At 31.4% G+C, this 25878-nt stretch overlaps 1 protein-coding gene across 4 annotated transcripts in view; it reads right to left on the reverse strand.

The window, feature by feature from the left end:
• LOC145268230 (nuclear pore complex protein Nup98-Nup96-like) overlaps nt 1-25878 on the reverse strand; it is a 153955-nt gene that overhangs the window by 76664 nt on the left and 51413 nt on the right. For all 4 annotated transcript variants that reach the window (XM_080123548.1, XM_080123550.1, XM_080123551.1 and 1 more), the window contains 8 exons: nt 20786-20914; nt 17622-17744; nt 11756-11836; nt 9733-9884; nt 9071-9257; nt 5221-5423; nt 3424-3522; nt 1817-1970 (listed from right to left, as the gene is read on the reverse strand). In XM_080123548.1, the coding sequence (XP_079979674.1) occupies nt 1817-1970; nt 3424-3522; nt 5221-5423; nt 9071-9257; nt 9733-9884; nt 11756-11836; nt 17622-17744; nt 20786-20914 (1128 nt within the window). The remainder of the gene's footprint in view (nt 1-1816; nt 1971-3423; nt 3523-5220; nt 5424-9070; nt 9258-9732; nt 9885-11755; nt 11837-17621; nt 17745-20785; nt 20915-25878) is intronic.

Below are 25878 nucleotides of genomic sequence, written 5' to 3' on the forward strand. Positions count from 1 at the left end.
GCTGGAGTATCTACTAGTAGTCTTTTGCTCCTGGACAGGGTTCAAAAGAGAATCGCCAACCTGATAGGTCCTGAACTGTCATTTAAGTTTCAACCTCTGTCCCATCAACAAACTGTTGCATCCCTCTGCCTGTTTTACAAGTATTTTAATCGTGAATGCTCCAACGAACTATAAGCCCTTGTACCCCCTCATGTAAGAAAATCTTCTACTCTAATAGTTTCTTTCCTATAACTGCTAGACTTTGGAATTCCCTTCTGGGTTCCTGCTTCCTCAACTGTACTGACATGCTGAAGTTCAAGTGTAATGTAAACAGACATCTTGCTGCTCAACTCCCTACATAGTATCTCTGCAACTTATAACCCTAATAGTAGCCCTTTATATCAAAGTGGCACTGTGCTTTGTTTGGGGTGAAAACGTAATGAAAAGTATTTTTTTTTTAAATTTATGCGGATTTTGTATTAATATATCTTTATTATATTGTACCCAATATATTATAGTGATAAAAAAGACAATTTTTTAAAAATCAACTAGAATCAAAACTGAAACATGTAGTTGTCCAGCTTTATCAGTTACTGTCTGATTTAAGTTTATGCACATTAAAAAAACGTTCAAGATCTAAATATATATTTGCAAATGTGTAGAAATAACATGCTTAGTTGACTTATGCCTACCAAGTTCCAATTTTCACCCCATAGCATATACTTTTACTAGCTAAAAACCAAATTGAATTTACTGAATAAATCCAAATTTCCTATATATTATGTTTCAACTCCCTAGACCAAAAATTAACAGGAGTTTGGTAGAGACCATTCCTCATACAGGCAGACAAGGTCACCTTTATACATATGTAATATATTAATGTATAACATAACTGTAATTTGGTTATTTGTGAGGATGTTATCACAACAGAACTGGTACTACACTACCCACATTCATTAAAAGAGAATACAATAATCAGGGATTTTTTCCCCATTCATTTCAAAATACCTAAGTTATGAACATTTACAAACCACCCACTGTTTTCCAGGTCAACTAAAAACAAGCCATTTTCAATAGGAGTAAAAAGATCGAGATGGAATATGGGGATAGATGGTGTCCTATCTTGAAGGATACCATCGATCTCCATATTCTATGCCAATCTTATTTTTTTGTCCCCATCTAACTCCCACTCCTATTTAAAGATTGAACTGCTTGTTTTCGGTTGATCCAGAAAACAATGAGCAGACTGACACTGTTCCATTAGCATTTTGTATTTTTCATTCTTTTTGGGTGTTTACATTACTTATGTATATATTTATTTGTAAGTAAAATTTTATTGAAACCATTGGATATTTTAAGTTTAAAGCTATGGAGTGATGGCAGTACTTTGGTGAAAGAATCTAGCTAAGTGTAAACAAAAGTTTTGGTTGTAAAAAAGAATGACACTACTTTCCCCCCAAATCAAACTGAGTGTAATGCCTAAGTAGAATGAAAATTTTGCAATTTTTTTTTTTTAATTTGATCTATTGACTAAGATCAAAGTGTCATCTGTTCTCAGTATCCAAGTGACATACGTTTTACTATAAATGAAACTAATGCATATATAAATAAGAAAACATAACAAAGCAAAGTACAAAAAAATTAAATGAGAAACTGAAATAAATATACAAATAAATACCAATAAGTGTGTGTAGGTATTTACTGATTACTATATATACAATATTTCAAAATGAAAAGTTCCATCATAAAATTAAATAAGCATAAGCTGTTTTGATGCTAATATAGTAAGGACTGATAGAAGAAAAAAAAACTTCTTGTATTTATTCAGTTAACTTACCAAAACCAGGTGTGGTAGTGCTTGTTCCAAATGAGAATGGCGTTGAAGTTTGTGGTTTTGTAAAAAGACTGTTTCCTGAGTTTTGACCAAAAGAAAAGGAATTTGTACTGGGTGTATTAAAGTTCATGGTTTTACTTCCAAACAATCCTGGCGTCTAAAATAGGAAAAAAAGGAAATTTTGTAAATTTAAAGAATTTGGAAAAGATATAAATTTTAAAATTATTTTTTAATAATTTTCTTTTTAAATTTATAGCATTAACCGTGTTTGTACAGATGAAGAATTAAGAGAAAAATAATTCAAAATATATTAAGTCACATTTATTTCTGAATACCCACCACTTATTTCTTAACCCTATCATCACTTCAGAGAAAATGCTTTCTGGTAGATTATGTAATTAAATCTTGTTTTATTTTATTCTACTACCTTTTCATAATGTGTGTGTGTGTGTATATATATATATATATATATATATACACACACACACACACATTTTTTACTTATTTTTGACATTAAATTGTAACATGTCTTAAGGAGTTCCAAGCACGACTGTCAAAAGTATGAATTAAGAAAAAAAAAAAAAAAAAAAATTATAGTTTGTTAGATAACTGTTTCTCCTTTTTAATGTTATTCTCAAGTTTTGGACAAAGCAACATCAGACCATCTTCAAATTCCTGACTTGTTAAACTCAGGAATCTGTATGAAATTTTGAACAGAACCCTTTATATCATCCATGGGGATAAAATTATAATTGTATGCTCAGTGTCATCTGTAGCAAGGATTGAACCTTCAACCTCCAGAAAACTGTTACTTAGAACTAATTATTCCTTTGCACTTTTATCTGTTGTACTACAGGTCTTTGGGAACAATTCAGAAACAACATTGTATACATTCGATAACAAAGATAAATAGTTTTCTAATCTTTCGTTCTATTTTAGTTGTATACTTATTCAAGTGCCCATAGATCCCGTAGACTCCTCCCCACAACCACAGGATTTTCTAATTAGCTGTTGACATAGTATCCCCTCCCCCGCCTTTATTGTACACATTCCACTTTTGATTCTAATTGCAACATTCATCTACAGCACTCATCACATTCTCGTCTCCTAGCTTTGTTTTTAAACAGTCCATGATATGTCGTTTACTTGAAAGTTTTACATTTTCTCTTCATAATATCAAGAGAATATTTTTCTTTTTTAACAGCAATCTCATGCTACTTCAAACATCGCAACACAATATTGACACTTTCTTTTAATCATCCCTTGACAGAGAAACATGAACCATGGTAATTTGCCATTACTATGTTCTATAAACTTCCTAAACTAAACTCAACACATCCACTTTTGTTGCCAGGGAAAAAGAAACCTACCTGTTTCACGTGATGTATACGTGAGAAGTATTCTTCCCTGGTAGTATCTTGATATACAACACTTATATCTAAATTTAAATGGTGTTGTGACCAATTTAGCTCCTAGTTTAATTTAAGGATAAACAATAGATGTGCAATAGGTTACACAGAGACTATAATATTTAATATTTCCACTCAACAGTTGACATTTATAAAAGATGTGTAAAAGCAAATATAAATTTATATGAAGTTAAAAATTACTGTAGAATTTGCGCCAAAGCCAGTTGTACTTGTGCCGAATGTTGCTGTATTTGTGGTCCCAAATAAGTTTGCTTGAGATGTAGTTGTGCCAAATAACCCCTACAAAATAAAACATTCAACAATAAACAAATTTTTACATTTATAAAACCCATATGAATTACAAGATTATTATTGTCAACAGTGAAAACATTCAGCCAAAGAGTATTTAGAAGTAGAGTTGGTCGTGCGTTTAGCTCTACCATTAAGGTAAAACCAGCATAGCCAAGTTCAGCAAACTGTTGCGAATTCTGACACCGCAAGATATTTCTCTCACTATCAGAAAGGAGGGTATATAGCAGCTGTATTAACTGAATGATGGTGTATAGAGTTGAGTGCTGGGTTCACATAGTCTGTCTTAATGATGGAACAATAACCAAATAATTATCCAATGTCTGGATAAATTAGATCCAGCAGATCAACTCTGATGGCTCTTTTGGTCAGGCTGAATTGACTAAAGTTTGATGAACTGATAGTTAGTCGGCTATGCAAGTTTTGACGCATTGCGATAAGCAATTCTTGGATGAGAAAATGCAGATCCTTTGTGATCAAAGACCAGACAGAAGTGGCATAGCCCAAGAGAACTTGGTTGTAAACCAACAACTACCTTAGACAATGGAATTTGAATCGCTTTCAGGAAAAGCATCTGGCTAATAAAATATTTTTTTTATCAATGAATTTGATGAGGAATTTTCTTGGTAACTTTTTTCAGAGGAATATCAAATATATTGTATTGTGTGATTGTTAGCACTTTTAAAAACATTGGATTAATCAGAATATTCTCATCTTGGATGTTATTCTTACGATAAATTGATGCAAATTAAATAAAAGGTTCAGTTTGAAATTTTATATTTGACAAGATGCACTTGAAATTCAGAGGTTACATCGGCTGAAACAGTTATGAGAATAGTAGTCCAAATAATAGAAATTATCAATCTTCATCTATATTCTGAAACAAGTATCAACTTCTGAAATAATTGGTGTGAAACAAAATTTTAGTCATTTCAGACAATGACTTATGTTTTGTAAAGATTTATAACTTGCATTATTTGGAATACTATTCTAATCTAAATTTTTTAAGATTTTGGCCAGTATAAATGCATAACTTTTAAAACTTGGGAAACATGGTTGAAAAAAAAAAATAAATAAAATAAACAAAATATCCTGAAACATTATGAAAATATCAGGATGAGAATGGTAGATCTAATGACCCAAAGAATGATTTAAAAAAGCCTCAGTCAAGATATTTTTTATTGAATTTTGAATGGTAACATAATATCATTTCACATGACTTCATATCTATCCATTCAACCACAAATTAAGCAATTGAGGATTTTTTTTAGATTTTTTTTTGGGGGGGGGGGGTACTAAAAAGCCTATTATTGAATTGCTACCATTTTTATTAAGTTGTTTGTCAGGTTGAGTCAACTCCTTCCCTGGTCTGCAAATCCCAAATCATGGCAGTTCATGAACAGCAATTATAAATAAGGTCACATGAAGACCAACAACCTGTTGACCTTTAGCGCTCAGCCTATTTCTCCCTAATAGTTGGTCATGATCTAAGCTGCCCACCGATACACTTGTGCCACCCAAGTAATTTTACCATAGCAGTGAGATGGTATACTCTTACCTATGAACAAACCCATAATCATTCAGTGATGGGAGTACTTCAAACAATTTGCTTCAAGATTTTTGAAAAGTAAATTCCAACAAAAACCGACTGAAATGAAAGCAATTTAGCAATGGCTATAAGTCCCTCACCTTGTTCTGTTGTTGCTGTTGCTGCTGTTGGTTTGCCCCAAACAAAGTATTAGTATTTGCAGTTGTACCAAAAGTAAAACTTGAGGAATCTGATGGGTTTGCAAATAAGGGTTTACTTGGTTGGCCAAATAAACCAGAACTGGTCAATGGGGCTCGTGGTTGACCAAATATGCTGGTATTAGTGCGTGCATTTCCGAAGCCAGCTGGAATAAGAAAAATTTAAATAATGATCAAGATAATCTCCAAAATATTTCTGAAAACTCAATACCATGGGATTGAAACCAAATATGCCTGCAACTTGCAATCTAAACATGCTATGTAGCTCCTTTGAATGAGACAGATCAATTTAAAACAATTATAGACACTTAAATACTTTTAAGTAAATATAACCCAATACATATCAGCACATATTACTTCTACTCTTCCAAATCTAAGATTATTCAGCCTTGACAGGTATTATCCACCCCAAAGCGTCCACCTCCTCTTATGCACATGAAAACAGAACATTTTAGTATAATATATATATATATATATAAGATGTGTATAAAATATGTTTATAAGCCAAATTACAACGCAATATTATGCAAACAAACATTTGTTTGAAATTAATATTTTGCGATAGAAACCATCTTCAGAATTTTATACTTTTAAAAATTTTTTTGCTATGATGTTAAATTGCAAAAAACAGTAAAGAGTCAGAGTGTTGGTCCGTCTACTGAAGAAAGTTATAACATGCGGCGAGATGGGTTTGGCACTATGAGCCAGAGTCCAAACGTCAGTCCATGGAGTGGAAGCTTGTAGGCTCTCCAGTGAAAAAGTTCAAGTTCCAGCAAGACACGAAGAAAGTATGCTCATGGTTTTTTGGGACATGCAAGGCTCAATTGCTATTTCATTCCTCAAGAAAGGAAGCACTGAATAGTGCCAACTACTGAACTGCTGAGGCAGGTCAAGAAAGACAAAGAACAAACACAGAGGTCATCAGTCCGGAGTCATCTTTGCAATGTGAAGGCTGACAAAGGTGCAGACCATCAACGAGTTGAGCTGGAACTGCTCCCCCATCCCTCTTATAGCCCAGACCTTGCCAGTTTGGACTTTCACCTGCTTGGTTACTTGAAAGTATTTAAGAAAGGTACAAAGTCAAGTGTTGTGAACGACTGGCTGAGATGTCAAACCAAAAATTAAAGATTTTTACGCTGAAGCTGAAGCCTGTATACAGATGTGTAAAGTGTGTGACATTGCTAGGAGACTACATTGAAGAAAAAAAAAAAAAGTAAACTTCTTTCTGTATTGCAAGTCTTTATACTGAAAAATTCCCCTTTCATATTGAATGACCTTCATATATACAAATATCAGAAGAGGAGAAAAGCCGGCATTATATAAATGTAAAAGGTAAAAAGACAACACTGACTTTGTAAACATTCAGATTAGAAGTGGAAATATTTTGTTCTATAAAGGATGGGGGATAATAGAGAAAAAAACAAAAAACAATAAAGGCTAAAAATTATATACAAGAAAATAAAATTTTTAACTGAAATTTTTTTTTAAATTTCTGATTTTTTTTTTTTTTTTTTTTTTTTACAAAGTCATCACTTATCAAGGTCAGGAGGCCACGCGAGGATAAGGGTTACTGAGTGTTAATGGAACAATATTATAGTAATCATTAGTAGTGGAAATTTGGTAAATTGGATTATTTAAGGGGATGGGTCAAGAACTTGTTTATGTTGGACTTGAAGACGAACATATTGTAGTCAGCTGGAAAGCAGGGAAACAGAACAGAGTTCCACAGGCGGCAATTTTAAGAAAGAAGCTTTGTTCATAAAATGTACATTTAGGTTTAGACACAGATAAAGAGTGGGGGAATTATTGATAGTGGTTTCAGATAGAGTGTTTTTCGTGAAAGTTTGGCGAGGGAGGCAACCATAGATTGGAGTTCAGATGAGCACTTGCCATGAAAATAACAATAAAGCAGAGACAGGCTCGCAACGTCTCGTGTGAGAAAGAGGTTGCAGGAAAGAGAAAAGGGCATTCTCCACTAGGTTATGAAGTCTATTTTGAACTGTTTCTAGTAGCAACAGTACTCCATCCTTGGACGTACCTGGCTTGTAAAAAATGGCATCAGCAGTGAGATATCTACTGGAGTGTGTCAGAAACTGACCTTACGAATGCATGAAATATATTGAATAATTTGACCCGTCTTTCCAAGCTTATAACTACTCGAAAAATGTAATTCAAACCCTAATTTATTTTTTCAATTAAAAGAGCAAGGACCAAGGTTTCATTAAAAAAAAAAGAAAAAAAAAAAAAAAAAAAAATTTGTTTTAATTTGAATATATTATTTATTCAATTGGTGATATATAAAACTTTGGTGAGTAAATTAATTATTTACTTTTTAATAGACATTTCAAAATGAGGGGAGAGGCGTGAATTAAAAAAAAAAAAGAAAAAAGTTTGTCTAAAATATATTCGGTTTATTGGAAAGAGCATAAAATTTCACACTGACCCTGAAAATATCGTCAAAATTGAATCAATAGAAAAACTGAAAAATACTGAACTCGTAAAATTCATTTAATTTCATTACTGTTTTTAAAAAAAAAAAAAAAAAAAAAAATATTTCTATTACTTTTTATACAACTTTAATAGTTTATTTTGGAAGTATAATCCATAAAGAAAATAAACAACCCACTTTTAAAAGAGAAATTACGAGTTTTTTTATATTTTATTTGCAGTTTTGTGTTAGGGGTATCAAAAATTCTGATACACCTACTGGAGCGGTAGAATGATCCCACCATTTTGCCAGTGACCCTGGCAACAGATTTGATGTAAGTATTCTATTTTAAATCAGGAGTAAAGGTCAGACCCAAAAATGTCAAAAACTTCTGATATAAAATATCTAAATTATAAAATATAAACAATGCAGGACAATTTAAGTATGAAAAAGAAGAGTAAGAAAAGGAAAAAAAATATGAAAATTAAAATGTAAATCAACCTAAATTCTTGGGAGATAATCCATCAGGAATTAGGTACAATCCAGGATAAAATGAAATTAAAGTTAGTATCCAGTACACTTGTATGCAGAATAATCCAAAAGAAAATTTCAATGTCTGCAATAAATATGAAAATGAACCCTAGTAATCTGAAGTAAACTGAATCTAGAGTCTTGAATAAGGAAATTCTCATGGAGGAAACATATCAGTAGTATTTTTTCAGATATTGAAATCTTTCTTTTGGATTATTCTGCATGCAATTGTATTGGATATTATCTTTCATTTTATCCTGGAGTACACCTAATCCCTGATGGATTACTTCCAAGAACTTTAGTTGATTTACATTTTAATTTATTTTTATTTTTCCTTCTCTTACTTCTTCCATACTTAATTTGTCCTGCTTTATATTTTAATTTTTTATCAGAACTTTATTGTAATTTGAAAAAAAAAATTTTTTTTATTAATATTTTTATAATTTAAAAATCTTTTATATTTTTTAGCCTTTGTTTTTTTTTTCTTTTATCCCCATCATATTAATCCTCTCCCTCCTAAATTTTTTTCCAATTCTAATCTGAATGTTTTCAAAATCAATGTTGTCTTTTTAACATTACATTTGTATTATACCAGCTTTTTGTCTTCTAACAAGAAACATTCAGTTTTGCAATGCCATGGCCTAAAGAGGTTTCTCCCTTATTCCTCTTTTTGTAACTCTTATTTACTTGATAATGTAATAAAGTTCCTATGTAACTATGCTTTACCCTCTTAACTGGGTAGACTTTTTATCCAGATACGTTTAAAAATTTTCAGCTTAATGATATCTCACACACACACACACACACACACACACACACACACTTAATCCTTACTTGTATTTCCAAAACCAGTGGATTTATTCTGTCCAAAACCAAACCCTAACCCAGCTGTGGCCTGGCTGGTTGGGGTGCCAAACAAACTTGTGCTTGGTGCTGCTGGTTGCTGTTGTGGTTGTACTAATTGCTGTTGCTGTTGCTGCTTTCCCTTATGGCCAGCCACATAATCTTCTAAACGGAGTTCCTGTAATGAAAGCCATTTTTCTTTTATGTTGAAAGACATACCAAAAGAAGTAAATCAAATACTTACAATCATAACCATTATCATGGACATTTATCTTGATGTCTGTGTATAAAACTTTAAAGTTTAGAGTTCTTTTTGGGCAGTTAATTACCTAAGAAACACCTTTTTAAATGTCAACATTTCTTAGCAGATCTCATGAAAGTGACAATCTTTCCGAATTATCATTAGAGTTTTCTATTATATTAATTTGCAAACATTTTGTAAAATCCAATTTTCTTTTATTTTTTATAATGTTTTTACAAACAACCAATTCTGAAGGCCAGACATAGTGTACAGTATGTTGTCCTCAGACAAAGGAGAAATCGATCTAGACAGGTTATTGTAATTCTCATTCAGGGGACATTAGAACTGAGTTTTCTCCACTGCAACTCTTATCCAAGTTCACACTCAAGTAAATAGAGACAAATGAACTTACCTCAAGACTTTTGTCTTCATAGTCTTTCATAGCAGAGATACATTGATGCCGTGTGCTTATGGTATTTGTACTGCCTCCTTTGACCATTGTATCTTGACCGACAGGGGCTTGAAATTTGGTTGTGGTACCTGTCCCAGTTGATCCACTAAACACTAAAAAATTTAAAATAAATATATACTTTTTTTTTTTTTTTTTTTTTTTTTTTACAAATGACTAACCATAAACTTTTACACAGAAGGATGAATGGATCTTAAGCTCCATTTATTTAATCTGCACAGTCAGTGATCAAAATGCTATTTCAAAATTAAGGAGATGATAGGTAGAGCCTCAATTTTTCGATGCTTTGGTATATCTTAAAATGCTATTTTCAATTAACATGGTAGACATAATGCACAGAATGAGTGATTTCGCAATAGTGACTGCAACTTAAGTTTGGAAGATAATTTTAATTAAAAAAATCTACAGAAAATGAGGAAATGCATTTGATCAGTGTTATTTAACGTTATATACATAAAGATGTGACACAAGCTGGAAGGTGTGGAGAAAGTAAAGCCAGCGCCTCTAAAGGGAGGAACACTCTGGCCTATTAAAAATTTCTTACCCCCCCATTCCTCAGCAGGAGAATCTCATGCAGTAAGCGATAAACTTACTTCCCCTGAAAGATGGGTGACAATGGTCTCCTAGAGCTCCACAAAGCATCAGCCATTCCTCAGCCAACAGGGAAAAGGCTATTTTAAAATGGCTTAAATTCTGTTGGTTTTGGAGCTCCCCAGCTGCATCTGATTGGGTAGTTTATGTAACATAAAAATCATAAAAAAATCCAAGTTCAAATGGATTCTAAGTAGGAGTTTAGAATTTCATGAAGAAGCACACGCAGAAAGTTAAAGGCACATAAGGGATGCCACAGAATGTTCTGTAAATTTCTAAAAAAAAATTTTTTTTTCATAATATCAGCAGCTTTAGAAGAATTTAACTGGAATTTTCTAAAAATTAGTTTGGTAGATTTAAGTTTTAAAGTGCACTTCTTACTAGAAAGCATGTGGCACTATTTCTAGTACCACTGGTCGGGTGGTTCCCACCACCATAGCTGGGGTGTGAATTAGTCATGCGGAGTGATATACTGAAGGGAAACCACAAGGCATATTCATGATTCCCTTATTGTTCCTGGCAGCCATGGAGTAAGGAGATATTTTTTTGGCTTTCTGGAAATGAGGAGGGGGGGGCACCACGTCCCTCAGCACTAGTTAGGACTATCTAGGTAGCTAGCCCAGTCTAATAATTTGAAAAGATTAAGCATTAGTGGTTTTTGACTTTTTTTTTTTTTTTTTTTTAAAACACAATATAAAATATAATACATTTATGTATAGAAATAAAATATAATACATTTATGTATAGAAATAAAATATAATACATTTATGTATAGAAATAAAATATAATACATTTATGTATAGAAATAAAATAAAATTTCTCATATTACAATCGTGTTGCGCATTGTTTTGTTTTGCCTTAAATGTCGAAATGGTGTCTGAAGACGATCCCGGTCAAAGAAACTCCAACCTCACAAAGATTCCAGCGGGAAGACCACCAGAATAAAATGTCATCCCGAGAGAAGGAAAGAGCCAACCACACTCAAAATCCTAAGGAATGCCTTTACTCTTCAACTCCGACAAAAAGACGTCTAACCGACTGATCTTCATATTTCTTACCAATTGTGTTACAGTCTGGTGCCACTTCCTGGACATTTATGTAACATGCGGGTTGGTCAGGCTATTGACCAACCCATAGCGTTACATGCAAACTCATCGAACAACATGCAGTCCTCTGTGGGTTAAACAAAAGTTATGGTAACTTCAAGCATAAGTTATCTGTAGAGAAATCAAGTTTTTAAACCAATAGCATCCTATTAGAAAAAAATAAAAATTTTTTTTTTTTTTTTTTTTTAGAATATTTTGTACGCAAATCATTTAGTATTTCAGTTGTAATATATTAAAACAAAATAAAATAAAAAGAATTTGTTACTAACTTGTATTGGTCTGTCCAAAAATAGTTCCAGTAGGTTGGTTTCTAACAAAGAGACTGGAATTTTGGTTATTGGCTCCAAATGCTGAAACAAAACATTTATTTTTTTTTAATGTACTTTAGAGTACACATACATATAGAAGTAAATGGACTCACGAAAAGAATTTGAAAAACTACACACTTGTATAAATTACATTTCAGTAATTAATAAGGAAGTTACTTTCCAATAAAACTTTATATTAAGATAGTAGATTCAGGAGGAATGGTAAAAGAATGAATTTACAAATATATTTTAGGGTCTATCTGATAAAATATTTAGAATATTTAAAATTTCATCTGTACATTAGATTTTTCATTAAAAGTTGAAATTAGATGGGTTGAATAAAAAAAAAAAAAAATAAAAGACACTCAGAGGCAAATTAGTTTGGTCACTAAAATTGACATTTTTTTTTTTAAATATAGGGGAGGTTGGAGTAAGTTGGGCATTGAGGTAAGATGGGCACCCCGTTGAAAATGATATCAGCTGTGTTGCTTGTGGAAAACTCTTGCTTTACCCTAGTTTAATTGCCCTAAAATATTTTTGATGAATGTTCACCATGGTTAAAATAAATGGAAAAATCCAATTTTGCACATTAAAAGTAAATATATTTCCATGTGAACAAATTTTTTCCCACAAGCCACCATTGTGTTCCTAGCAGAAAGGTTCAGGCATTCTTCTGACCTTTTCTACTTGCACTATCTTCATGCAAAGTGAAAAACCTCTTAATCTACCACTGTCTAGGAAAAAATTGGTTGGCACTCAAAAGTTTGATTTGGGGTAAGATGGGCATCTTCATTTGGAGAAAGATGGGCATGTGACCAACTTATCCCAACTGCCATTGGAACAAGTTTGGTTAATTTTAAAATTAAAAACCACAAGCAACGGATAATTAAATTTGATGACCTCCCAGGCATTACTTTAACACTTGATGGCACATAGGCAAGTATGTAGGCCAACACATGATGGATGATTTCTCAATAATTCTTGGAAAACTCCTTTGGGTGGGGCACATAGATAGGGTTGTTGTAACATCATTGAGACCTTTTTGGCATGACACTGCTGCTATGAGGTAATAGCATAGTCATGGCATGCTATTAAGCTTAAGTTTTAGGAAGTTAGCTTTCTTTTGCTTATGGTCATGTCATGAAATCAAAATGTATAAAAATTATGTATTTTGTAAAGTAGTCAAAGTTTCTCAATATCAAAGTGTTAGTTCTGTTTTTCACAAAATGTGTTGCTATGTCCATCGCATGCTAGATATGACTGTTTGAATGGATTACCCTGCCCTTTGAAGATTTCTCTGATAATGATTTTTCTCTTATGCAGCTACAAGCAAAAAGCAATTTCCCTGACAATGCCACACAATTACAAACGCAAGACAGACCGTGGAAAGACTTCAGAAGATGTGATGAGGCGTGCATGTCGTGCGGTCATGGAGGGAGGAAAAGTTTCAACAGTGGCAAAACAATTTGCTGTGCCAAGAATGACACTTAAAAGATATTCTATGAAATATCAGGAAGGCAACAATGTTGATTACAGCTACGATGCACTAAAAAAGAACAAGATGTTTTTTTTCTCATGAAATGGAAGATCTGGCTGCGCATATCAAGTTATTGGCAAATATGTTTCATGGCTTAAGTGTCACTAAGTGTCAGAAACTGGCTTATGAGTATATATATTAGAATTATCTTCAAATGCTTTTGAAACTGAGGGAGAAAAAGAAAGCTAGTTGGGACTGGTGGCTAAGTTTTAGTGATTGCAATCAGCTGTCTATCCGAAAGCTTGAAGCTACATCATTTGCACGTACATCTGCCTTTAACAAACCTGTTGTCAACATGTTTTTTGATAATTGGGCCAACCTAATGGACAAGTACAACTTTAGCCCTTGTCAATTGTGGATGAGACTTGGTGCACAACTGTCCAAACACTCAAAGCAGTTGTCGCAACTAAGGGACAGAAGCAGGTTGGCAGCATAATGTCCGCTGAGAAAGGTTGCCTTGAGATAGTTGTTTCTACCATTTCTGCAACAGGACAATGTGTCTCGCCTATGTTTTTTTTTTCCACAAGTGAATTATAAGGACAATGTGTCTTGCCTATGTTTTTTTTTTCCACAAGTGAATTATAAGGACAATGTGTCTCGCCTATGTTTTTTTTTTTTCCACAAGTGAATTAAAAGGACAATGTGTCTCGCCTACGTTTTTTTTTTTCCACAAGTGAATTATAAGGACAATGTATCTTGCCTACGTTTTTTTTTTCCACAAGTGAATTATAAGGACAATGTATCTTGCCTATGTTTTTTTTTTCCACAAGTGAATTATAAGGACAATGTATCTTGCCTATGTTTTTTTTTCCACAAGTGAATTATAAGAACAATGTGCTTGCCTATGTTTTTTTTTTCCACAAGTGAATTATAAGGACAATGTGTCTTGCCTATGTTTTTTTTTTCCACAAGTGAATTATAAGGACAATGTGTCTTGCCTATGTTTTTTTTTTCCACAAGTGAATTATAAGGACAATGTGTCTCGCCTATGTTTTTTTTTTTTTTCCACAAGTGAATTATAAGGACAATGTGTCTCGCCTATGTTTTTTTTTTTTTCCACAAGTGAATTATAAGGACAATGTATCTTGCCTATGTTTTTTTTTTCCACAAGTGAATTTTAAGGACAATGTATCTTGCCTATGTTTTTTTTTTCCACAAGTGAATTATAAGGACAATGTGTCTTGCCTATGTTTTTTTTTTCCACAAGTGAATTATAAGGACAATGTGTCTCGCCTATGTTTTTTTTTTTTTTCCACAAGTGAATTATAAGGACAATGTGTCTCGCCTATGTTTTTTTTTTTTTCCACAAGTGAATTATAAGGACAATGTGTCTCGCCTATGTTTTTTTTTTTTTCCACAAGTGAATTATAAGGACAATGTATCTTGCCTATGTTTTTTTTTTCCACAAGTGAATTATAAGGACAATGTGTCTTGCCTATGTTTTTTTTTTCCACAAGTGAATTATAAGGACAATGTGTCTTGCCTATGTTTTTTTTTTCCACAAGTGAATTATAAGGACAATGTGTCTCGCCTATGTTTTTTTTTTTTTTCCACAAGTGAATTATAAGGACAATGTGTCTCGCCTATGTTTTTTTTTTTTTCCACAAGTGAATTATAAGGACAATGTATCTTGCCTATGTTTTTTTTTTCCACAAGTGAATTATAAGGACAATGTGTCTTGCCTATGTTTTTTTTTTCCACAAGTGAATTATAAGGACAATGTGTCTTGCCTATGTTTTTTTTTTTCCACAAGTGAATTATAAGGACAATGTGTCTCGCCTATGTTTTTTTTTTTTTTCCACAAGTGAATTATAAGGACAATGTGTCTCGCCTATGTTTTTTTTTTTTTCCACAAGTGAATTATAAGGACAATGTATCTTGCCTATGTTTTTTTTTTCCACAAGTGAATTTTAAGGACAATGTATCTTGCCTATGTTTTTTTTTTCCACAAGTGAATTATAAGGACAATGTGTCTTGCCTATGTTTTTTTTTCCACAAGTGAATTATAAGGAACACTTCATAAATGGAGCAGCATCTGGTTCTTTTGGTACAACTAGACAGTCAGGGTGGATTGATGAATCTGCCTTCATCCAGTACATGCACCATTTCATCAAGCATGTACATTGCACAAAATCAGAACCTGTTCTGACGATTCTGGACAATCATGGCTTTCATTGCAATTTGGAGGCTATTGATTTGCCCCAGGAGCCTGGGATTGTTATGCTAACTATTCCACCCCACACTTCACATTATCTGCAGCCTCTTGATAGATCCGTATTTGCTCCTTTCAAAACTGCATTCAACCTCACAATGGATGCGTGGCTACGTTCGAACCCGGGAAGAACTGTTACAATTTATGACCTTCCCCAACTTGTCTGCCAGCCACAGATGATTGCTGTGACATCAGCAAATGCAATTGCTGGCTTCAGTAAAACTGGCATTTATTCGTACAACAGGCACGCATTTACAGACTTGGATTTTGCTGCTGCCAAAACAACAAATCAACCAATGATCAATGTTTCGAATTGACTTCTTAGATTCTGAAGAAGATTCATATAGGGCCTTATTCCTGAAAAAAGTCAGTGGAGATGTCAGTCAAGGCACAGCTGTGTTTGTTGCAGACCATGATTACGAAAATGTTCAGAAAGATGACATTCTTCGGAAATTACCACTTCTTACTGTCTTGGGAGGATCAGAGAGACGCTGTGCACAGCTGTCTTTCTTGTGCAAGTTAAATAGGAACTCAATTACGAGTAGAATGGACAGGGATTCATCTGCACATTGTTCACATTTTCAATGACATTCTGTTATTGTTACTGCTGTGTTGCTAACCTATTCAATGATATTCTGTTGTTGCTACTTTATCTTGTTTTGATTGATTTCATTAAGGAACTCGTTTGGTGCTATTGTTAGTTTGAAGCTTGTCTGACTCTTGAAGCTTGATCATATTAGTTGGGTTTAATTTGCCAACTAGAATTTTATTCACATACCCAATTTTTTGTTTGTGAACTTGAAAAATTCTCAGGATCAAAGTTTGACATCTAAACATGGACACTACTGTGCATTGTTAACCATTTCAATGACACTCTTGATGTTATTGTTGTGCTGCTTAACTATTCAATGATACTGTTGACACTACTGATGGGTTGCTTACTTTTTCAAGGACATTCTGTTAGTGTCACTTTACCTTGTTTTGTTAGACTACATGTATGAAGCATGTTTGATGGTATTGTTGGTTTCAACTTGCAAGTTGGGCACTTCATGCTTGTCAGTTTATTGATTGTGATGAATTTACAAAGAAAGGAGAGGGGGTCTATGTAATTTTAAAATTTGTCAGGATGATGAAACTGGTTATAGAGTTTGAATTATTTTACACTTATAAAAAAATTGTAAAACAAGCAAATACATGTTAGACAGCTACATGAATACAAGTGTTATCATAAACAAAATGTGGCGCAAATTGTTTACTTTTATCCTTAGTCCAGGTTCATGCTATTAGCTGTGGTAATTCCCTACATCACATAAACACATGCAACTGAACTACTGAAAATGTATCAAATGTAAGAGAACACTGCATTTCAAGATGTGTTGCTGCTCTAGAAGCGAAACTTTCTAGCCAAGTGATGGTTAAGATGATATTTGCTTTAAACAATTTTGTAACCAAGTGATGGTTAAGATGATATTTGCTCTTAACAATTTTGTAGCAAGTGATGGTTAAGATGATATTTGCTCTTAACAATTTTGTAGCAAGTGATGGTTAAGATGATATTTGCTCTTAACAATTTTGTAGCAAGTGATGGTTAAGATGATATTTGCTCTTAACAATTTTGTAGCAAGTGATGGTTAAGATGATATTTGCTCTTAACAATTTTGTAGCAAGTGATGGTTAAGATGATATTTGCTTTAAACAGAGTTCAAGTTTGCTTCCTTTCTAGGAGTTTGCAGCATGCTAGCTTGAAGATAGTAGAATGTCCATCTTATATCCAAATAGCGTGACCATCTTATTCCAAGCTTGGGGTAAGTTGGGCACTTCTACCAATGATTTTCAAATCAAAATTTTTATAAGAATAGCTGCTATGAGAAAGAAAGACCCTGCAAAGGTATTTGCAGGGATATGAAATGTTACTTTGGTCTAACTTTTTACCATGAATATTTCAGAGATTGTTAATAAATACAAAAAATGTAAAAAAAAAAAAAAAAATGTGCCCATTTTACCCCAACCTCCCTTAATCTTAAATACATTTTACTTTTCAACATGTAATGAAGAAAAACTCATTAGAATTTACTAACATCCAAATGATGAAATTGTAGTTTTAGCAAAAGCATTGTTGGCCGGTTGTGAAAATAAGCTGTTTCCTTGTGTTTGCTGTTGTCCAAATAGACCACCTGATGTACTTGGGGTATTACTAAAAGCTGAAAAATACCAAGATACATATTAAAATATATATATATATATATATATATATATATATATATATATATATATAAACATTGAAATATACAAATAGGAAAAGAAAAAGCCAAAGAAAAAGTATCCAATTATCAATAAAACAACAAAAAAAAAAAAAATTACAAATGTACAATTTTAGTATTCAAAGATGAAAATTAAAAAAAAATAATTACGATTTTTTAAATTTTTTTAAAATGAAAATTAAAAAAAAAAAAATAAGCTACCTCATCTCAGGTTGTGTGTTTCGTGAATTTAGGTAAAAATAGCACAACAAAAAATACAGATGAAAATTTTTCCATGAGTTTATCAAAATCTAAAATACAACAAATTTAGTTTGTCAAATTAGCAATACACACAGATGATAAAATGCTTTGGATGATCAGAGTTGAAGGGGCTCCTCTAAAAATCGTCAAATTTTAAAAATTAAAGCACTTAAAGTCCTCAAAATACCACCGATTTGTTCAGAAATGAATATACTTTCAAATGAATTAATAAATAATGTACATTATAAATTTTAAGAGTTTAAAGCAAATAAAGTGATAAAAAGGTTATAAAACATTTTCACTAATGTTTTGTAAAGACTCGCTGTGATTTGTAAATACTTGTATGCGTTTGTATTAATTTTGCCATGAAATTTGTAAACTAATAATAGATGTTGCTTTTAATAGTTTGGGGTGTCTAAAATACTTTTAGCCATTTGTTTTTTGTTTTTTTTAACAAAAAAAAGAAAAAGAAAAAAAAAATTAATAAAGACTTCAACATGACTAGCATTGAAAATTTTGAAAAAAAATCTTTGGGCACTCACTGTTAAATAAATCATTTCTATTTTTGAAAAACTATCCGTAGCAGCAATACTATTAAACAGTTTTTGTTAACTTTATTCCAGAACAAATTATTAAAAAAAAAAAAAATTAAAAAAAAAGAAAATGCACAGGATTTATCTCCCATGGAAAAAAAAATGGTGCCTGAAAATGCTAGAATGGCTCAAAATGGGGAATCATTTTACACTAAATTCTAAAATAATTTTGTTTATTTTTCATTAAAGTTTTTCAGGGTGTTCATATGTAATTGTCTAAAAAGGTAGAATCACATTTTGGAGAGGTGGTCAGATGGGAGACGCAGTAACTGAAGGTATTAATCTACAATAATACCAAAGAAATATTGCAATGTTTTATTTTTAAACAATTCTGGGTTTAGATTTCAGTTTTTTGTACATAAAATGTATTACAATTCAACTTTGAGTTCTCTAACTTCTTTTCTTTCAATAAATACACGGCATTTTTAAGGAATTGCAGCATGTTTATGTGCATTTACTGCAGATTATTTGAAAACCATTAATTTCTGTAGATTTTCAGGAGCATATTCTGATTCCTTGCACAAAAATACACTTATATGGCAAATTTCGTTACTTAATCTAATGTTTTAACAAAAGGTATAACATTTTTACTGAAAAAGTGTAAAAAATGTGATGAAATGCATATGATCTTGAGAGAGAAAAACATCCAAACATGTGAAGCACAAAAATAGTCATAACTTCCTTAATTTTAAATCGGATTGTAAAAAATTTAAAGATTCATTATCTCAACAAGCTCTTTCCATATGCATGCTATTATTGAAATATTTTAAGCCATTTCAATTTTTTTTTTTTAATGTGCATTACTAGTCAAATTAAAATAATCCCTCATTTGCAAGCCATTCTAGGGCAGTTAACTAAATGTTAGGCAAAGTTCTAAGGTCACTTAATCATCTTAAGTAAAAAGGCACAAAATTTATTTTCCATAAAGAGAGAGAAAAATGAAAAGGTTAATTGCTCTAATCATTAGAACGGCTTGGAAAACTGGCTCATTTTATGTTCTGGAACTAGCCCCCCCCCCTCCCCCTGCAAGTTTTTCAGGATGTTCACATGTAATCATCTAAGAAAAATAGAATCTCATTTCACAGAGAGGGTATGTACAATACTGTAAGTTTTTCTACTCCTGGACTTGTCCTTTTTATGCCAATATCATTTTTATTCACAAATAGTTATAATTTAGTGTGCAGAAAGCCACAGAAAAACTAAAAATCAATAAATTACTGAAAGAGAAATGATTTATTTAAAATAAAGAAATAAAACAAATTTTGCTCTATTTAAAAGAACTACTTCAACTTTAGAAAAGTATTTTATTTGGTTGAAAACAATAGGGGTAAATATATATTTATAAGTAATGATCTTTAAATATGAAGAGGAGTGAGCTACATCCCATCTTTTAAGACTAGTAGGCAGAAATTTTCTATTAACAAGTTGCCCTTGATTTGTACCATTTTTTCCTATTTATCCACTTGTGCCATTTTTGCAGTCCACTGTATTTATTTATTCTTTTACATTTTGAAAATTTACTATATAACTCAAATATCAAAATAAAATTGCAGTAGCATAATGTACCGAGAAACTTTAAAATCCTCATTTTTTTAAAACTTATGAAGTTAATCGTATTAGAATGGGTTTTCAGTTTCCTTAAAAAAAAAAATTTCCAGTGTTTTAAAGCAAATAAATGAATTCATTTTTCTGAGCGAACTTTAAGAAAAATATTAAATATTTACTTGCCTTTCTAAGAAGGCAGAATTAAAAAAAAGGTTGGTTTTTGATAAAGCAGGACATTCTGGATTGAGACAAAAATTAAAATTGTTTCTATCTAGGACTTCTTCATTTTAGTGTTAATCAAAATCTGAATACTTAAAAAAAAAAATCGATTTGTGGTGGGCATGAAAAGGACTGCCTTAATTTAACAAAATGATCCCTCATTTCTCTTTTCTTTGTTTAAGGACTTAGGACAAATAACCATTATTGAGGTAGGGGTAGCTCAATTTAAAACTATAGGAGAAAACTAAAGATAAAAAAGTAAAAAACTTCAAAGGATTGTCAGGTAAGTACAATTAGTAAAAATAAAATTTTTCGTGTAAAATAAAGACAAGGTCAATGCGACCCATTTTAATAGAAAAAAAAAAAAAAAAAATGAGAACTTACAGAATGCAGAACTGGGTTGTCCAAATGTTGGTTGTGTACCAAATAACCCTCCAGAAGTTGTTGTGGCTGGAGATCCGAATAAACCTCCAGTAGCTGTGTTTTGGCTACCAAAAGCTGGAGTTCCAAAGCCTTTTCAAAAAGAAAAACAACATAAAATAACCGTTTGAAAAAAAAAAAAAAAAAAAAAAAAAAAAAAGAAAAGAAAAAGAAATTGAAAAGAATGGCACAAGTGAATAAATAGAAACAAAACAAACATTACAGACGGGGCTAGGCTTCTTTCCTTTTACTTAAGCCTCAATTCCTCATCCATTTTAAAAACAAGTATTTACTTTTGTTTTCAACACATTAAAATATTTTCACTATATTTTTAAAGAGACTACCCCCCCCTCTCCATGTGTGCTGCGTTTATTTGAATTTAGGAAAACTCGTCCCCTTTTGCTAGGTAGGAAAACTAGTCCCTTATTGAATAAATATCGATTGAAAACATTTTATAACAGTTATTGAAGATATTGTCTTTAAAAGAGAATACACATCCCATAATATTTAAAAAAAAAAAAAAAATATTTTTATTTGTTTACTATTGTTTTAAAAAAATTAAATTAATTTTGCTAAGTTTTAGTTTTCTACCTAGCTTTGAAAGTTTTTGGTCTTTCAACTTATTTAAAAGAGTTTATTTAGTTTAAAAAAAAAAAAAAAAAAAAAAAAAAAAAAAGTAATGTCGAGTGTTACTTATGATGAACAAAAAATGTCTGACATAAGAGGATCACGTCCTGGGAGGATAATTGCTCAAAAATAGAAAATTAAAGAAAATATTAAGGTAGATATAGTTTTAAAACGAGCCCCCCCCCTCCTCCAAAAGAAAATAAATTTGTATATTTTTAGGTAATAATGCACATCCCATAATATTTTTAATATTTTTACATGTTTATTGTTTTAAAAAAATTAAATTGATTTTTCTAAGCTTTCGTTTTCTACCTAGCTTTATAAGATTTTGGTGTTTAAACTTATTTTAAAGAGTTTATTTAGTTAAAAAGAAATAACAAGTAATGTCACACTCGACATTACTTAGTAAATAATTTTTAACAAAAAATGTCCAAAAATTAAAGAAAATACTGAGGTAGATATAGTTTTAAAACGAGCCTCCCCCACCTCCAAAACAAAATAAATTTGTATATTTTTAAGTACTGCACAAGTGCCCCCGAAATGATTTTTAAACGATACCATCCCCTCCCGATGTTAAGAATGGCTTTCAAAATAATATTATTTCAGCACGGTACCAAAATTATATAAGACCGTGTTTTCTTTTGTTGTTTTGTAATAACATAAAAATTATTTAAGCTGAATTAATTCTTCTAAATAAAATAATTGCTTTCTTTGATAATACGTGTTTTCTTTCTTTATTTTTGTTTTGTAATAACACAAAAAATTGTTAAAATTAGAGCATTTTTTTAAATAAATTTGTTTTTCGTATCTTGACTCCGTGATAAAGCTTATTTTTTTAAGGAAGAGTTAAAAATAATTTTTAAAAATATTATAGGGGTGCATAGTCTCTTTTAAAAACAATATCTCCTTCAAGAACAGTAATAAAATGTGTTAAGAGCAACTTTCTAAAAAACACCCGATTACCAAGGTGGAGACGCTAACAATAATATCGTAAAAAAAAAAAAAAAAAAAAAAAAAAAAAAAAAAAAAAAATTTTATATATATATATATATATATATATATACTAGACCACCCGTAACCCGTTGGGTCAGTACGTTATATTAGCTATGGAATTCATGTATGAGCGTGACACTTGTGGCATAAAGAAAATAGTTTTTTTTTACATAACAGAAGCATTTCTATGAAAGTATATTAAAATGAAAAAAGAATATAGATAGATTTCTATGAGTCGTTCTGTTTATTATAATTGTTATTTTTTTTTTAATTACAGTCACTGAATTATAAGTGGTTGGTCATACTTATGCACTGAACAGGTATCATAATCCTTATTATAGTTAAATTCAAATTTTGATATATCATCTTTTAAATGAAATTGTTAGTTGAAAGTACAGAATAATAAAAAAAACACTCTCCACATGTTAATAATGGCTTTTTAAATAGAAAATGAAAATAAAATGTAACTTTTTTCATTTAATTTAAGCAAACATTCAGTACCCATTGTGTAAAGGAAAACACTATTTAATGTAATAGAAATGTGTGCATTTACCGATTCAGCTTTCCGTTTGGAAATGTAAGCAGACGACTTTAAAAAACATGGGAAGAAGAAAAAGAAATATTTTTGTAATAACGCCCTCTAGTAAAAAGGTCTGCATTAGTTAAGGGGGATAACTCTATCCAGTTTTACATCGGTTACCTTTTTCTCTCTCTCACACATACACGTAACTATTTCTCGCGTACGTAACGAAAACAGAGGGAGTAGGAGTGTTGAAATCTATGAGAGTGAAAGTGAGAGGTGTTTTCTTTGAAACTGCGACAGACTTCACGAAGTTGAATGTTTTTAGCCGTTAAAAAAAAACAAAAAAACTACGGTTGATTTTATAAAATTATTTATTTATAATGACATGAATTAAAGATTTCTCGCGTACGTAACGAAAACAGAGGGAGTAGGAGTGTTGAAAAAAAAACAAAAAACTATTTGATCAAATTAAATGAAATTGTTTGTATTAAAAGCGATATAAAAATTCCGGAATTGGAATAACGGATTGAAGACGTTGCTATTTACGCATGCGCAACCGGATGTTGAAAACCGGAAATCTGATTGCAAACATAGACTTTTAGTATTATATAGATATATATAAATGATAAAAACTAAACAGTAAATTGTGGTCTGGCATCATAGCGTAATGGATTAAGACGCTGGACTGAAATACATAAGGTCCGGAGGTTCCTAATAACAGTCAAGCTACGCTGAAGAGGGGTAGGGCCCCGAAACATGCATGTATATAGATTACTGTTTTAAAAAAAAAAATAAAAATAAAAAAAAATAATATATATATATATATATATATATATATATATAAAGAATGCCATCTTCAATCACCCGTTTCAAAATACTCACTTTGTAAAAGGCAGGGAACACATACTCTAACTAGCAATACACATGAAAAAATTGAAATAGCTTGAAATATTTCAATATTGGTATGCATAGAAAGAGCTTGATGAGCTAAGAAAGAATCTTTTTAAATTTTTAAAATCTGATTAAAATTAAGGAAGTTATGGCTATTTTTGTGCCTCACACGTTTGGATATTTTTCCCTCTTTAAGACCATATGCGTTTCGTCACATTTTTTACACTACTTTTTCAGTAAAAATGTCATATCTTTGTTAAAACACAAGACTAAGAAATGAAATTTACCATATAAGTGTATTTTTGTACAAGGAATCAGAATATGCAACTGAAAATCTCCCAAAGTTTATGGTTTCCAAATAATCTGCAGTAAATGTGCATAAATATGCAGCAATTCCTTAAAAATGCCATGTATCCATAAACAGAAAAGAAGTTGGAGAACTCAAAGTTGAATTGTAATGTGCTTTATGTACAAAAAACTTAAATCTAAACATAAGACCATTTAAAAATGAATATATTGCAATATTTCTTTGGTATTATTGTAGATTAACACCTTCTGTTTAACCCCACTCAACTCCTTCTGACCACCCCTCCAAAATGTGATTCTACCTTTTTAGGAAATTATGTATAAAATGCCATGAAAAACTTTAATGAAAGATAAACAAATTATTTTAGAATTGAATGTAAAATAATTTCCTATTACAGGTCATTCTAGCATTTTAGGGCAGTTAACTGTTTTTTTTTTCTATGGGAAAATATGCATGCTTTTTTTTTTTTTTTTAAGATGATTATGTGTAGTTTTAAGAGGGTTTCTATGCAATGAGAATATGGGGAGGGTTGCCATTCGGACTTTGAATTAATTGTAGGGCTAAGGAAAATTATGTGTGAACATACTGAAAACTTGACAGAGACAAAGCTAACAAAAACAATATTAGAGGGGGGAGCGGTTAGTTTCACAAAAATTTAATGTAAAATAATTCATCATTTCCTGGCCGTTCTAGCATTTTAGGACAGTTAACCAATTTATTTTTATGTGTATTTTTCTTTAAGGAAGGATCTATTTTTTGTTTGTTTGTTTTAGATGCTTGTATGTGGCTTACAGAGGTATTTTGTTGGGGGGGGGGGCTTGCCACTCGAACTTAGTGTTATTGTTAGGGTTAAAGAGTGTTTTAGGAGGAGACTTGCCACACATAATTTGTATTAGAGGTGAAGTTAAGAGCTTTTTTTTCAAAAAGAGCGTTCAAAAATTTGTTGATTTCTATTTTCGAGGTTGAAGGTGTTAATTCCATAGGCCGTTTATACTACGCTGGAGCAGGTTGTAAAAATATCTTTCGCTTAATAAGTAGAAAAAAAATAACGAAATAAAAAGCTTCCTAATTGTAGTTTGATGTGTTTTCTAACTGCTTTTAAAATTTCAAGAATATTGATATAGATTTTGAGGGTTTGTATTACTATACACATAGATTCAAAAAAGTTGTCAAAAAAACAAATATATAACAAATAAATGTTATCAAAAGCAAGTTACTTTTCTACCTAACTGGATAATTTTTTAGTGTTTTTATTTAATGTAACATGTTTATTCAGCTTGAAAACAGTGTTTATCGATGTTTTGGAAAATTTAAAATGGCGCCCGACTCTCTTGAAACGGTAAGTTTGGGGAAAAGAGTTAAAAATAAAAAAGTAAACAAAATACTGCTAGAAACTCGCTCAATATATGTTACCGTGACATAGGCTGACATATATTCGGTGAGTTTTTAACAGTATTTTGTATAGTTTTTTTTTATTTTTAACTCCTTTTCTACAAACTTACCGTGTCAAAGAGAGTCGGGCCGGGCGCCATTTTTAATTTTCTACGGTAAACACTGTATTTTTTTCGAGCTGAATAAACATGTTACATTGAATAAAAACACAAAAAATATATCCAGTTTGGTAGAAAAGTAACTTATCTTGCCTTTGATAACATTTATTTGTTATATATTTGTTTTTTGACAACTTTTTCGAATCTATGTATAAACGAGATTTTG

This window comes from Euprymna scolopes, chromosome 43 (assembly GCF_053919585.1).
Source record: "Euprymna scolopes isolate OS-2025 chromosome 43, ASM5391958v1, whole genome shotgun sequence".
NCBI lineage: Eukaryota > Metazoa > Mollusca > Cephalopoda > Sepiida > Sepiolidae > Euprymna > Euprymna scolopes.